The 15,872-nt window shown below is 38.7% G+C and overlaps 2 protein-coding genes across 2 annotated transcripts in view; one reads left to right on the top strand and one right to left on the bottom strand.

Moving 5' to 3' along the window:
* The window catches only part of SERGEF (secretion regulating guanine nucleotide exchange factor), an 85,260-nt gene that overhangs the window by 59,800 nt on the left and 9,588 nt on the right, over positions 1-15,872 (top strand). The window lies entirely within an intron of this gene.
* The window catches only part of KCNC1 (potassium voltage-gated channel subfamily C member 1), a 214,552-nt gene continuing 200,764 nt past the window's right edge, over positions 2,085-15,872 (bottom strand). The window contains exon 4 of the mRNA XM_070764372.1: positions 2,085-2,191. Coding sequence (XP_070620473.1) covers positions 2,085-2,191 — 107 coding nt within the window. The remainder of the gene's footprint in view (positions 2,192-15,872) is intronic.

Below are 15,872 nucleotides of genomic sequence, written 5' to 3'. Positions count from 1 at the left end.
AGCAACCGAATCTAGCGTTCAAAATGAAAGGCAGGCAGTGGCGCCTTTGATGGTGCTTAAAAAAAAAGTAACATCACTGCGTCTATTTCAGCAAAGCACAGAAAAAGAAATGCTTCAAAACTTTGGTCTTTTCATATGCTTTCATAATTTTGCTCAGACCTCTGGTGTCACTCTGAATGTTCATCTATTGATAGTCCTTGTTTAGCAACTGTCTTGTTTAGTGACTGTCTGCAGTTATGACAGATATGAAAACTTTGCTCACCAATCCTCGCTTTGACGACTTGCGTAGGTCTGTAAAGGAAAAGAAAGCAGAAGTAAGATCGTAAGCACAGTTGTGGTTTTAGTGCAGGGGTAGGCAAAGTTGGCTCTCCTATGACATGTGGACTCCAACTCCCAGAATTCCTAAGCTAGCGTAATTGGCCCAGGAATTCTGGGTGTTGAAGTCCACAAGTCATAGAAGAGCCAACTTTGCCTACCCCTGGTTTAAGTGAGTTCTTTGCTTAACACCAGAGTTGCAAGGTCCAAGCGCAGTTGCTAAACGATGATTACCTGAACATCTCCTGTTAATGTTGCCATTCTTGCTTTTCTTTTTTCTTGGTTGGTTTTCCACACTCATTGTTTGGAACATAAGCAATAAGTATGTACATACATACATACATACATACATACATACATACACAGTGTTCCCTCGATTTTCGCGGGTTCAAGCTTCGCGAATAGCCTATACCACGGTTTTCCAAAAAATATTAATTAAAAAATACTTTGCGGGGTTTTTTCTATACCACGGTTTTTCCCGCCTGATGATGTCATACGTCATTGCCAAATTAATATTTTTTGCAAATAAATAAAAAAATAATTATTGTTAATAAATAATTATGTTTATAAATATCAGGATCACTTAGTGTCTTATTCAATGGTGAGTACCAGTAATAATGGTGAGTAAATGGTTGTTAAGGGAATGGGAAATGGTAATTTAGGGGTTTAAAGTGTTAAGGGGAGGCTTATGATACTGTTCATAGCCAAAAATGGTGTATTTACTTCCTCATCTCTACTTTGCGGATATTCGACTTTCGCGGGCGGTCTCGGAACACATTCCCCGCAAAAATCGAAGGAACACTGTACATACATACATATTTCCTTGGAAGCAGTATGAAATACCAATGCCATGATATAAACTAATATTTCTTTATTTTCTACTAAGGTTTTTAGATAGCCTGAAAGGACATTGTCCTTCCATGGTGCCTTACAAAAGAGAGTATAGTAAAATTGCAATTCCAGAATATAACACAATTTAAAATGCAAAGCGTAAACATCCAACATTCCCCAAAAAAACAATTGAACGATAACTACAGTTTACAAACATTTAGCACTGTTCGGTCTAGCAAATGTGAACAGTGCACAGTAATGCAAAACTAAGAATATAAATCATTAATCTGGAATCTGATAGTGGTAGTAGCAGCAGCAGCCATAATAGAATCATCTCAGTTAAGTCACTTGAAACAAAAAATCTTCCCTTGAAAGAACTTGCACACTTTAGGGGCTAGGACTGAAAAATATCCTGTATTTGATGTCCATAGTCTGTTATCTCAGTCAATTTTTTTTTCTCAGCAGCTGATTAGCCAGCAAGGCCTCTGATGCTGATTTTAAGATTAGTGCAAGCTCATATGGTTGTAGTGACTTTTACAGAGTTTAGCATTTTAGTTTATCAACCCTTTGAACTCGATCAGAATTTGTTGCAAACAGTATAGTATTGATACCATACAAGTGTTCAGTTCCAAAAATAACTGAACAGCTTGTGAATTGTTTTCTAGTGCAGTCCTGTGGAGGGAAAAGTGCAGAAGCCTAATCTGGAGATAATTGATTGCATGCATGATTTAAGTCCAGATCCACATTTTCCGATCTGTGGTTACAGAGCTGTTCATATGGGCGTCCATCTGCTGTAATCACTTAAGCTTCGCTAGACTTAAGTCCTGCAATCTGCCATACTGCTCACTTAGTCCTTCAAGAGGAGGCATGCCCTTCATCCAGCCTCTGTATGTTTCTGTCCAGGTGATCCCGCTCGCGGCATTTCTGCCTTGTCTGGATTAAGCCTCAGCGGATTCGCCTTCATCAAGTTCGAAACCTCCTCCAGCCACTGGTTTGAGGTGGTAGAATTGGAGTCCTTTTAGACTGATCAGCGGGATAGTTGATGCTTTAAATTAAAACAAAAACAAAAATAGTACTTTACCAAAGCATACATAAGGTTTAGGATAATCTCCCCCCACCCCCCAGCTCTTTTAATTAAGATAGGAATGTTCAGGTTATCTCCAGCACAATTCTTGATGACAGATAGGGATATGGAATCCCATTCATTTTTATCCACCACATACAGTGGTGCCTCTACTTACGAACTTAATTCGTTCCGTGACCAGGTTCTTAAGTAGAAAAAATTGTAAGAAGAAGCAATTTTTCCCATAGGTATCAAGGTAAAAGCAAATAATGTGTGCGATTGGGGAAACCACAGGGAGGGTGGAGGCCCGGTTTCCTCCCAGGAGATTCCTAGAGAGGCCCCACGGAGACTTCCTCCCACCTTTTCCGGCCCTGTTTCCTGCCAGGAGATTCCTAGAGAGGCCCCACGGAGGCTTCTCCCCGTCTCTTCCGGCCCTGTTTCCTCCCAGGAGATTCCTAGAGAGGCCCCACGGAGGCTTCTCCCTGCCTTTTCCGGTTACAGTTTTGGAGGCTCGGGTTTGTAAGTGGAAAATAGTTCTTGAGAAGAGACAAAAATGTCTTGAACACCCAGTTCTTATCTAGAAAAGTTCGTAAGTAGAGGCGATCTTAGGTAGAGGTACCACTGTATTAGGATAGGGGAAGAACGCCACTAATGGAGAATGTGCTGTGTGCCCAGTCCCAACCACTCATCTTTGCCCAAGCTTGCATATCTATTTAAGGCCTGGGAAAAGTTGAGATTTTAGCAAGCTCTGTTCCTACTTAAAAGTTTACTCTATGACTTCAAAATGAAACACTGAGCTGTCAACTGTCTCTGGGCATTGGCTTTGGATGGGCACCTGGGCTTCTTCCCTGTTGTTGTGGGTCTTTTCCTGATCATGGTTCTACTTTGGAGGCATGCTTCATTTCACATGTGGTACCATGTTTGTTATATTGGTATTGATTTATATATGTCAGATTTCCAGTCTCAGACAATCTCTGGATCTTTCAGATACAGTAAACCCAAGTATTCAGCAATGATGCTATATAATGCTTTGGATTTGATTACAAAAAAGTGCTTCAGAATATAAGAATACAAATGTAGCATTTGTCTATAACTCATTAAACCAGGCATGATTTTTTTTCCTTGGTATTGTGTAGCTGCTCTTCACAGTTGTCACACTTCAGGATATGAATGTTGCTTCTTTAAAGAGCTGCAGACTGCTTTGGATCCTCCCTATGCACCGAAGCATCTCGTTGGAATTAAGTCCAAATCATTGAACGCTCCTATTAAACTGTAGGATCAAGACGTGCCAGATTGATTTCGTGTAAATGAGAATTATTTTTTAAAAGAATATTCAGTAACCTTAACAAATACCTAATAATCTTTTTGCTTCAGTGACTTATTAATGTGAAGATCAAACATGGGAAAATCAACTCTCTCTCAGTGGTTCTCAATCTTTCTAATGACGTGACCCCTTAATACATGTTGTGATGACCCCCAACCATAAGTCTAGCACCAATTCTCCCAACAGAGCTTTAAGCTGATTGGCAGGAAGGTCAGAGGGAAACCCCCACATAAATGCCAGATTGGTTGGATTGTAAAAATATGTTCCAAGGCACCAAAATAGAAGTTTTAATTCCTTAACACCATGGAAAATTTGTCTTTTCCCATGGTCTTAGGCGACCCCTGTGAAACGGTTGTTCGGCTTCCAAAGGGGTCCCGACCCCTAGGTTGATAACCATTGCTCTATAGAGTTATTCTATCTAAGAATGACATTATGGGTTCTGCTAAAAATGTGGAAAGCAAAATCTGAGTTTTGGAAAACGCTTGTGCCGCTAGTGTTCATACTACTAATGGGCCTTTTTAAAAATGTCAAGAGGTCTAGCTCTCTGAAACTCTTAACACCTATTTTGGTTTCCTTTGTCAAAGGAAAAATAGGGCTGTATTTGAAAATTGATGACATTGTCCAGGTAAAAGCTTTAGAACCAACTGTGTAGCTGAACAGTGTTTTGATTAATGGATAAATTTGGGGATCATAATTGGTCTAGACATAACTGGGGACAAGTGTATAGATCTCTGCAGGAGCTCTCGACTCTAGCTGTCTTTGAAAAGTGAAAATCTGGAGGGGTGTTTTAATGTGACCTTTTGTTATTAATTTGCACTGGAGGTTGCCATTTTTTCTCTCTCAGATAATTTAGAGAATTTGTTCAGTCTTTATTTGTCAGTGGTGCTCTAGAAAATTGCCAGAAAAATGGACTAAATGGAAAAGGACTTGTACGAATGCTTCCTCTGATATGAATAGTCCTTCTAATCTCATATGGAAAATCAGATGGCCTGAATAGAATGATTCTGCTCCTGCAACGTTTGCAGCCATTAGTGTACTGATTGGGCTGTGATTGCGAATGTGCATAATATATTGCATTTCTGAACAGAAACCAGTAGATTTTGTTCTCACGAAAAAATACACTTCATCTGCATTCTGCACAGAGCCAGCTTGGTGTTATAGTTAAGCTATCAGGCTAGAAACCAGGAAACGGTGAGTTCCAGTTCCACTTTAGGCATGAAGCCAAGTAAGTGACCTTTGGCCAGTCTAAGTTGGAGGCAATGGTAGGTCTAAGTTGGAGGCAATGGCAGGCCACTTCTGAAATCTTTTGAAGAAAGCAACAAGAACTAATCTAGACAGTTGCCAGGAGTCATCACTGACTTGAAAGGTTTCTTTCTGTCTACAAAAGAGCGAACTAATTTGCTTGCAACAAGCCAACAACTCTTTGACCATTGGGGACAATCTTTTCCAAAGCATGCATCTGTTCTGGAACATGTTACTACAGGATTCTGAGGTGTCAAAAGTATCTCATTTTAGGCTCAAAGATGAAATTTCTTGTGACCAGTCATTGCATAGCTTAAATATAGAGTGGCTGTTGGCACCCAGAACTGGTCTTGTTACAAAGCTGCAGCTGGAGGAATTTCAAATAGTTACTGGATCCCAGGTTTTAGTTGCCTATATTTAAATAATTTCCCTTCTTTTAATTTGTAATAATAGAAATGTGTATTTCCTAGTGAGCAGACGTGATTTCCCTTAATGTCTTTTATTAGTGTGTGTTATATGTGTGTGTGTGTGTGTGTGTGTGTATGTGTATATATATATGTATATACAGCCTTCTGCCGCACGAATCCCAGCGACTGGTTAGGTCCCACAGAGTTGGCCTTCTCCGGGTCCCGTCTACTAAACAATGTCATTTGGTGGGACCCAGGGGAAGAGCCTTCTCTGTGGTGGCCCTGGCCCTCTGGAACCAACTCCCCCCAGAGATCAGAATTGCCCCCACCCTCTTTGCCTTTCGTAAACTTCTCAAAACTCACCTTTGCCATCAGGCATGGGGGAATTGAAATATCTTTCCCAGGCCTATATAATTTATGTATGGTGTGTTGTGTGCATGTTTTTTAAATTATGGGTTTTTAACCTCGTATTATTAGATTTGTATTGTACATTGTTTCTATCACTGCTGTGAGCTGCCCCGAGTCTACGGAGAGGGGCGGCATACAAATTTAATAAATAGATAGATAGATAGATAGATAGATAGATAGATAGATAGATAGATAGATAGATAGATAAATGTATATGTATATATACAAATATACACACACATACGATATAGACACATATATACATGAATTATGTAAGATATAGAAAAGCATTTATTTGCTAGTTAACAAGGTACAATATGGATTTTGTTGCAGTCTTTTTTTTTTCTGAAGTGGATCACATTGACCACTCTCCAGAAATAATGCTGACAGTATTCTGTTTCCCAAGCAAACAAATATTATTAATCCCTACATCCAAGCGACTGCCATTTTATCTTCTGTATGTTGTAACGTTTTCTCTTAAGCCTTGCAAATTTTAAATTGCCTGCCCTTGACCACACTTCCTTTCTTTCCCAACGCTTCTTAAAATAATTCCATAGGAATCTCATCTTCCCTATTTGATAAGGCAATTCTTCAAAGTTCCTAGATTTTTTATTAATACAATTTTGTGATCTGGGCTATATTTTTTTTTCCTAGGCTGGGTGAGTGGGCAAGGGGGATGGGGTGGAAGAGAGAGAAAACCCCCTTTAGGTAGAAAGAGCAATGCAAGAACAGTTTTGCTTCATATTGTATTTTTTTACAAGAGTAATTAATAAAGGAGATCCCTATCAGGTAAGAAATCCCTATTCCAGACAGACAGACTTACCTCTGAGCCATGACTTCATTGGCTAAAATAAAAGGCTGTTACACAAACAATTAAATATTTCATCTCAAAAGCAGTGATCTAATTTGGGAGCCTTTTAAATATATGTACAGTGTTCCCTCGATTTTCGCAGGTTTGAACTTCGCGAAAAGTCTATACCACAGTTTTTCAAAAATATTAATTAAAAAATACTTTGCGGGTTTTTTCCCTATACCACGGTTTTCCCCGCCTGATGACGTCATATGTCATCGCCAAACTTTCGACTTTAATAAATATTTTTTTTAATAAACTTTAATAAATAAACATGGTGAGTAATGATCTAAATGGTTGCTAAGGGAATGGGAAATTGTACTTTAGGGGTTTAAAGTGTTAAGGGAAGGCTTGTGATACTGTTCATAGCCAAACATAGTGTATTTCTATTTTGTGGAAATTTGACTTTTGCGGGCGGTCTCGGAATGCATCCCCCGCGAAAATCGAGGGAACACTGTATATATTTGAATGTGTAGGGCTAGTTAGTGAACCCTCCGGAATAAGGGGCTGGTAGAGTGGGTGAGTTTTATCTGCTTTTGGCAACCACAGTCCTGGTTTCCCTTAACCCAGATTATTAGTATATGCATTTACAAGGTAAGACTTTAGGGATTTCTGCTAGCATCTCACTTGACAGATTCTTCCTGTCGTTTTTATTTCTCGTGATCCATTTTACTTCCATCGCAGGCAGTATTTCCCCTTGGGAATGAGTCTGACTCATCTTGGCAAGTCTAAATATAGAATAGTCTGAGTTGCAGGGCCATCGTAGCATAGAGTCATGCAATTTTGTTTGCTAGGATCTTCTTACAGGTTCTTTTTTAAAAAGAAGAATTTATCTCTCCCCACCGCCACACTCTTGTGACTGCTGTGAAGGGAAAACAAAATGGGTGTGTCAAATAAAATATCTTTGTTTTATTTTTGTTTTTTTATTATTAATTCTTGGCGGTGTTAAGGCCAGTGGTTTGAGTTGTATGTTGTTATAGTTGAATTTTTATGTCGTAAATTCTGATCAACTAGAGAAAACAGTAACTATATTGACTTTTTTAAAAAAAGAACTATCTTATTAAAAAACAAACAAAAAACAAACAAATAAAATATCTTTGGGTTGCGCATCAGGCTGTACAGTTCATCTCGATTCCAAACATGCACTAGAAATAATAGTAACACCACCACACTACTATTTAGCAATCTATGTGTGTTATCAGATCAACCTTTTACCTCGACTGGTGTTTGAAGCAGGCTGTTTTGGAAATCAGGAAATCTTGACCAGAGAAAGACCCTAATGGAGACACGTGGGGAAGAGGAAGGCACCTGGCAGCATCCAAAGTCCTCTCCATCTTCCCCCACAAGCTGTGCGTGGTTAAATATTTGATATTCTACAAGCCTGGAGTCAATTTATTTCTTTCCACACAGTGGGAATAAATAGAAACAGCAAGGTGGAGAGAGGCAATTGGTGTTCTTTCCTATATTTTACTCAGACTGCCTGCGTCTAAGCAGGCCGCAGAAAATGTCAGACTGCTCCAAGGTAAAAGTGCACTGTTGTTAGGCTGGAAGAGAGTTAGTTAGAATTGTTTTAAAAAAATACTGTTTAATGAGAAAGATGTTCTGCAGAAAAGTCAGTGAAGTTATTGTTTGTTCTCTGTTTGATCTTCAATCCTGAAAAAAGGTATGTCTGCAAAAATAATTTCTTGGCTTGCCATTCAGCTGTTTGACAAATATCAAGCTTCCTTGTAACATTTTTTCATTCTTTAAAATTGATATTAAAAAAAACAAATACTTTACTGTACAGCACCAATATGGGGAAAAGCACTTAAAAGATGTCACCTGCATTAACTGCTTATAGACTTTCTCAGAGAACCCGGGATAGTAGTGATGGGTAACAAGGGCTTCCCTGGTCTTGCATCTTTAGGCATTCAGAAAATAATTCTGAATTGCAAACAATTTGAGGGGAATGAATTGGGGCAACAAGTAAACGGCTACTCTCCATAAACTAGAGTCCTCTCTTCAGTAAGATCCTCTCTGAGATCTGAATGGCTCCTAAGCTGATGATGTTCCCCCAAACCCGGGGAGGGAGAAGATCTGCCTATTTGCATAGGCTGGTGTTTCCCAAAGTGTGGCACGCGTACCTCCAGGGGTACAGGAAGAATTTGGTGGGCGTAAGCGTTCAGAAAAAGTTCTGAAATTACATCTTGCCTTTTCCAACTTCATATTTATGTGAAGTTGCTTTTTTCAGCATTTGTAGACATTAAGTCGAAAAAAAGGAACAGACTATTGGACATGGAACCGCATCTCAGATTAAAATTAACAACTAGGGAACCAAATTATGACGATCTGTCATCCCAGCAAAAGCAATTTCATCCTTCTCATTGGTCCAAAATAAATGCTTTTATAACATAACTTTTATTTATATTTTGTTATGAATAATTTTATTTTTCGTTTATTATTATTTTGTGTACGTACCAAAAGAAGAAAAAATAAATATATTTTGATTCTTATTAAAATACATCCTTTTTTTTTTGACGAGGGGTACTAAGCGTTACGAAAATTTTAGAAAGGGTACACGTATGTCAAAAATTTGGGAAACACTGGGCCATAGGCCATAGCATGGGGTGGATGGGCCTCTTCCGTTTGTATGGCTTTATGTTTGTTTTGTTGTTGGATTGCCATCTTGTGAGTATTTTGTTCTTGTTTTTTTGTTCAGTTTCCACATTTTGTTCAGTTTCCGTATAATTGGTTGGAATCAGATAGCATACAAACAAATAAACAAACAATTGACATCCCTTGATTTCGGCTGAATTCTTCTTATGTTGTTAAAAGGTATATTGCTGATAAAATTTACATTTTTTCATCTTGGTTAAGTATATATATATATATGCAGGGTGGACAAAAAATGGAAACACTTGACTTTTTGGCATCATAATGTTTGAACATGTTCAAATCAATCAACTTGACATATTTTAATGTTTTTTTAATTCTGTTATTTGATATGTTTTTTTAAACTACCTTTTTTTTTACAGAAATTTAAGGAAATTGATTATAACCTTCTAGAAATGGCAGACCTCTCAGACTTTCAAAGAGGCCAAATTGTTGGTGCTCGAATGGCAGACGCTAGTATAACAGAAAGTGTCCGAATGTTTGGAGTTTCAAGAGGTAATGTCTCAAAAGTAATGACTGCTTTTGAAAGAGAAGGGAAAACGTCCTCAGTCAAGCACAGGTCTGGTCGAAAGTCGAAGTTGTCGGACTCTAAAGCAAATTTTTAGAGTGGATCGCAAGACCACAGCTCCTAAAATCACTGCAGAGCTCAATAGACATGTATAGAACCCAGTTTCCACAAAAACTGTTCGAAGGGAGCTTCACAAATCTGGATTCCACGGAAGAGCTGCAATTAGAAAACCTCTGCTCTCAAAGACAAATGTTTCAAAGTGTTTAGAGTGGTGTAGAAACCACCAGAAGTGGTCCATCGAACAGTGGCAAAATGTGATTTTCTCTGATGAATCATCGTTTACCCTTTTTCCAATCTCCGGCTGTGTTTACGTTTGGAGACAACCAAAAGAATCATTTCATCCAGACTGCCTTCTCCCAACCATCAAACATGATGGGGGTTCAGTGATGATCTGGGGTGCTATTTCTTGGAAATCTGCTGAGCCAATGATTTTCCTTCATGGAAGAATTAACAGCCATCACTATTTAGGACATTTGGCCGACCAAATTCATCCTATGGTTCAAGAACTGTTTCCAGAGGGGGATGCCATCTTTCAAGATGATAATGCATCAATCCATGGAGCAAGAATTGTTAAAGAATTGCAAGAGGAACATTCTAATGAAGTTCAGCATCTCAACTGGCCACCACAATCAACATACCTCAACATTATTGAGCATTTATGGTCGATTTTAGAGATTCAGGTAAGAAGTTGATTTCCATCACCATCGTCTCTAAAAGAACTGGAGGGTGCTTTAACTGAAGAATGGGCTAAAATTCCTTTGGAAACAATTCACAATTTGTATGAATCAATATCTCGGAGAATTGAGGCTGTATTTTCCCGCAAAAGGTGGACCAACACCATATTAAAATATATTTTGATGATTTTTCAAGGTGTTTCCATTTTTGGTCCACCTTCTGTATGTCATATGTATGACATATGTATGTTACATGTTTTTGCTGAATTTGAAAATTAAGGGAGACTAGGATAGATCTATTTTGGCCTTATATATATATAAATTCTTAACCAAGATGAAAAAATGTATATATATAAAAGAAGGATATTTAACTTCTCTTGGGCCACTATTTTCTATTTTAAAATGTTGTTATTAATATCATAACACAAGAGCTGAAGTTTATTTTAACCTTTTTTAACGAAATGGTGTCTTATTCTTGAGACAATTATGTTGCCATGGAGAAGATATACCTTTGAATTTATCCTGTAGATGTGTAAGGGAATGTATTTTAATTCATTTAGCACTCTCACTTGTTGCTGTCTCCACTGTTTTCTGTTATTTTTGTTTTTACATATTTATATTTATAGGCAAATTCTTTCTTGGATTGTATATTTTGCTTTCTCCAGTGACACCTATTCTTATAATAGGCAGGAATGATCTCATAGGTTGCAAATTGTCTTTTAATCTCTGTAGCCTGCATAGAATAATAGACTGCTAAGATGTATTAATACATTAAACTGCTACTCTATTTCCTTTTTTAGAAAATGAAGATTTAGCCTAATAACACATATCGTTAATGATTTTTTTTAAAAAAAGGGAGATAATATGCAGCAATTAAGCTGCTACCCCCCAGAGAGTTTTTGCTATAACTGCAGAAATCTTTAACCATTGGCATATTTCCATCACAAAAAATATTGAATGTTCACATGGGTAGAATAGAAGACCTTAACAGAGGTGGTCTGTTTCCATTAAAATGAGTTATCGAAGTCTGACACAGAGGCCCATCTTAGTTAGCTGCCCCTTCATATAATGCTCCTGTACCTTCAGGGATTAGATGCAAGCAGATCAAATTAAACCGATTTCAAAAGTGAGGGTGTTTTTAAAAAAGTGAAGGTGGACAATCCAGTGGCCATTAAAAGCTGTGCCTTGATTGAGAGCTTAATGGCTTCTCTCATTTTCCACATTTCAGACCTGTCAGTTGTCTTCTCTCCTGTGGTCTCCTCATGAACAGCAGGCAGTCTCTTGTCCTGTCTTTGTCCAGAGAGGTTCATTGGTCATCCTCTGGAGATGTCTCACTCACCATTGCCTCACCTGAAATGTCAGGCAATGTAGGACATGTTGATGTATTTGGGGAACCAACCCTTTATTTTGGTCTCTGACATTTTTCTGCCAAGTAGTTCCCTTGTTGGCTACAAAGAAGACTGGAACTCCAGCTTTCAAAGCCATATTTTATTAAAGAGGTAGTCATCTCTTCTGTCTAAAGAGGTTTGAGGGATTTTTGGGTGTGTGTATGTGAGTGGGTTCCATCAAGTTGTGGTTATATGTAACACATGTACGCATGTATGTATGTATGTATGCATATATGTATGTATGTATATATATATATGTACTGTATGTATGAATGTATGTATCGTATTTTTTTGGGTATAACAGGCCCCTTTCCCCCTCCCCCAAAAGCGTGTGGAAATGTTGGTGTGTCTTATACATTGAATACAGGCATTTTTGGCCTCCCCAAGCCATGCCCTGCCCGTTTTTGGCCTCCCCAAGCCATGCCCTGCCCGTTTTTGGCCTCCCCAAGCCATGCCCTGCCCGTTTTTCGCAAAACTGGATGCACAGATGATTTGGGAAGCCTGCAGAATGCTCCTGGGGATTGGGGGAAGGCAAAAACGCCTCCATTTTTCTGAAAAAGGGCAAAAAAAGTGGGCTGTTTTTCACAGAAATGGGGCCATTTTTGCTTTCTTCCATCCCCAGGAGAACTCTGCAGGCCTCCTAAACCCTCTGTGCACCCAATTTCGTTCAAAAATGGGTGAAAAATGGGCCAGTTTTTGCAAAAAGAGTGCACAGAAGGTTTGAAAGGCCTATAGCAGTGATGGCGAATCGATGGCATGGGTGCCACAGGTGACACGTGGAGCAATATATGCTGGCACGTGAGCTGTTACCCTAGCTCAGCTCCAGTGTGCATGTGTGTGCCGGCCAGCGGATTTTTGGCGGGCACAGAGGCTCTTGGAGGGCGTTTTTGACTTCCAGAGAGCCTCCAGGGCAGATGGGAAGGGTGTTTTTACCTTCCTTCAACTCTAGGGAATCCTTTGGAGCCTGGGGAGGGCAAAACACGAGCCTACAGGGCCCACCAGAAGTTGGGAAACAGGCCGTTTCTGGCCTCCCAAAAGCCTTGGGGGTGGGGGGGAGCTGCTTTTGCCTTTCCCAGATATTACCTCTTCGAAATCTTGGTGCATCTTATACACCAGTGCCTTTTATAGTCCAAAAAATACAGTATATGGTAGGCTGGGCTGAGAGAAATTGTCTGAATCAAAGTCACTCATCTGATTTTCATGATTAATTATATAACAATGCATGTGTGAGAATAAAAGGGATAGTTTATGAATGCTTCAGTGCTGAGTGGTAAAGTTGGTTGCTTAATGAATTTTTGGATAAATATAGATGGAATTCTGGGGATAACATTAGAGGTATTGTGGTTGTTGATGCAGAGGTACATGCACTTGTGAATGCAGATGTTGGCTGAAAACCCAAATGATTTTCAGCAAATGTAGAACAGAGATTAATGTTTCGAGTACCAAGATAGTTGTGCTTGACAAGAGTGAATGATTGCAAGTACTAAATAAAAAAAATAGAGGAAATGAATAGAATGTGAATTAAATATGGGAATATGAATGGAAAAAAATGAGATACAGAAGGTAGTATTTGGTCTAGTGTGAGGACTGAATGTTTAGTGAAAAGATGAAAAAATGCATGTATTTGCCTTCTTTATTTGTGGAAATGATAGTCAGGTATATAAGGATGAACATAATTGTTTATTATTATTATTATTTATTAGATTTGTATGCTGCTCTTCTCCAAAAACCTGGGGCGGCTCACAGAAATAAATAAATTGAATACATTTGGATGAGGTATTTTAAAAAGTTTGATAAACCAAAATAAGACAGGGCCAAGAATGAATGGATGCTGAATACATGTGAACTGAATACAAAAGTAGACAACTAATATGAAAGAAGTATAGTGATACCTCGTCTTACGAACTTAATTGGTTCCGGGATGAGGTTTGTAAGGTGAAAAGTTTGTAAGACGAAACAATGTTTCCCTTAGGAATTAATGGAAAAGCAAATAATATGTGCAAGCTCAAAACTCACCCCTTTTGCCAGCCGAAGTGCCCGTTTTTGCGCTGCAGGGATTCCCCTGAGGCTCCCCTCCATGGGAAACCCCACCTCCGGACTTCCGTGTTTTTGTGATGCTGCAGGGGAATCCCACCAGTGCAAAAGCGGGTGCTTCACTGGCAACGGAAGTCCGGAGGTGGGGTTTCCCAGCGAGGGGAGCCTCAGTGAAATCGCAGCATCACAAAAACACGGAAGTCCTCGAAACCCCACCTCCGGACTTCCGTGTTTTTGTGATGCTGCGATTTTGCTGAGGCGCTAAAAAAAAGTGTGAGAACTTTAAAGATACAAGTATCCATGGTGTTATATGAATGCGGGAGAAGGATAGTTTGTAAAGATAGTAAAGTATATAGAAGCATAGCAAATAATATAAATAAGTTTTTGCTGTGTTTCTTTTCATTTGTTTAACTTTTTAGTTTGTTTCTTACTTTGAACGAAGCATAATGCTGGTTATCCTAAAAAGGAAGCACTTGTAGGTACATTTGCATGTAAGAACATACGTTTTGAGCATGCGTCTAAGTAACTCAACTGGATATTACTGCAGGTTGATGATTTTCGTTTTCATACCATAGATTATTGAAAGGCATTGTTTTAGGTAGCCCAAAAGAAAGAGCATGAATGTGCCTAAACCGAGGGGCGAGTATTAAACAATGGTTCAAAATTTCTTTTACATTTTGTTGCTGCTTACATTTTTATTTTCAGTCTTTAAATATATTGACAGGGTAGCTCTTCAGGGATGAGCAATCTAAAGACTTGCCGCCTTGTTTCTATAGCAACCCAGCATCTCTGTCCTTTCAAAATAGCAAGTATGCTGCAGGGGTATTAGATTCAGGAGAATTATGTTAACAATTGAGCATCTTTCCATTTCTATGTCTTTGCACATGAAAATGGGCTGAACTGGCACTTCAGAAAAAAAGAGAGAGGGGGAAATGTCTTTTCTCTTGGAAAACTGTAATTTTTTTTAAAGATAAAAGGCTATTTATTTTTGTTAGGCACGCACACACACATGTACACTGTGTATGTATGTATGTATATGTGTGTATGTATGTCTGTACCACCAGTATATATATATTACTTCCATATATATGGAAGTAATTTGCCATTTCAGATGTGATATAGGTTTCCAACGAGCTGACAGAATCAATGCCTGCTGTCCATGGTTATCTTCAGTGAATTGTTCTTTATTAAAAACTGTCATTAACGTTATAGTCAGAACCTCATACTGGCAGAGCAAATTTCTTGCACTCTGCTTGCGCTTATATTCACAGATAAAATTATTTCAAGAGACAACCTCCCCTTCTGTAATTGTAGCCCTTTGATCTTCTGCTCTGTTCAAAATCATTCTGATCTTTGACTTAGTCAAAGTGCAGCTCTGCAAGGGATGCTGATCACACAGCTCATTCCCGCTTCTTCTTCTTCTTCTTCTTCTTTCAATCTTGGTTATTGTTTCATTATCATATTATGTGACAGGGAAATCTAAATTGTGTGGATTAATCATTTTCTTTGGTTTTTAGCTGGGAAAGCATCCCCCCCCCCCCAATTCTTCAAATGGCCTCCATTCCAACTAAATAAGGGTACTGGTGGTAATGTAAAACTGATAAATATTTATGCTATGCTTAAATACATTTTTGTAAAGCCTGGGAAAAAATATAAGCCTGTTTAGGCAAGCAAGAATAGGATGCAGCTTTAACTACTTGAATTGAAATTGACAAACTTTTACAAACTCTGTCTGTTTAAGGGTAGAGTTATGTTATTGTCCCAGTTTACGACTAGGGAGACTTTTGAGTGGTTGGTTTAACAATTATTTAATCAGCCAAATTTTGGCACCTAATGCAGCCATGCCCAACCTGTGATCCATAGGTCACATGCAAAGCTTGTAATGCAGCCCCACAGAATTTATATTAAAAAAAAATAACAGGCTTGTTATTTATGTATATTAACTATATTTTATATGCCCAGGACAATTCTTCTTCAATCCAAGCAAGCCAAAAGATTGAACATCCATATCCTAAGTCTAGAGCAGTGTTTCCCAACCTTGGCAACTTGAAGATATCTGGACTTCAGCTCCCAGAATTCCCCAGCCAGCATTCGCTGGCTGGGGAATTCTGGGAGT

Source organism: Erythrolamprus reginae, chromosome 1 (genome assembly GCF_031021105.1).
Source record: "Erythrolamprus reginae isolate rEryReg1 chromosome 1, rEryReg1.hap1, whole genome shotgun sequence".
In the NCBI taxonomy this organism is placed as follows: domain Eukaryota; kingdom Metazoa; phylum Chordata; class Lepidosauria; order Squamata; family Dipsadidae; genus Erythrolamprus; species Erythrolamprus reginae.
Note: the sequence above shows the minus strand (reverse complement) of the source record. Positions and strands in the feature narration are given on the sequence as shown.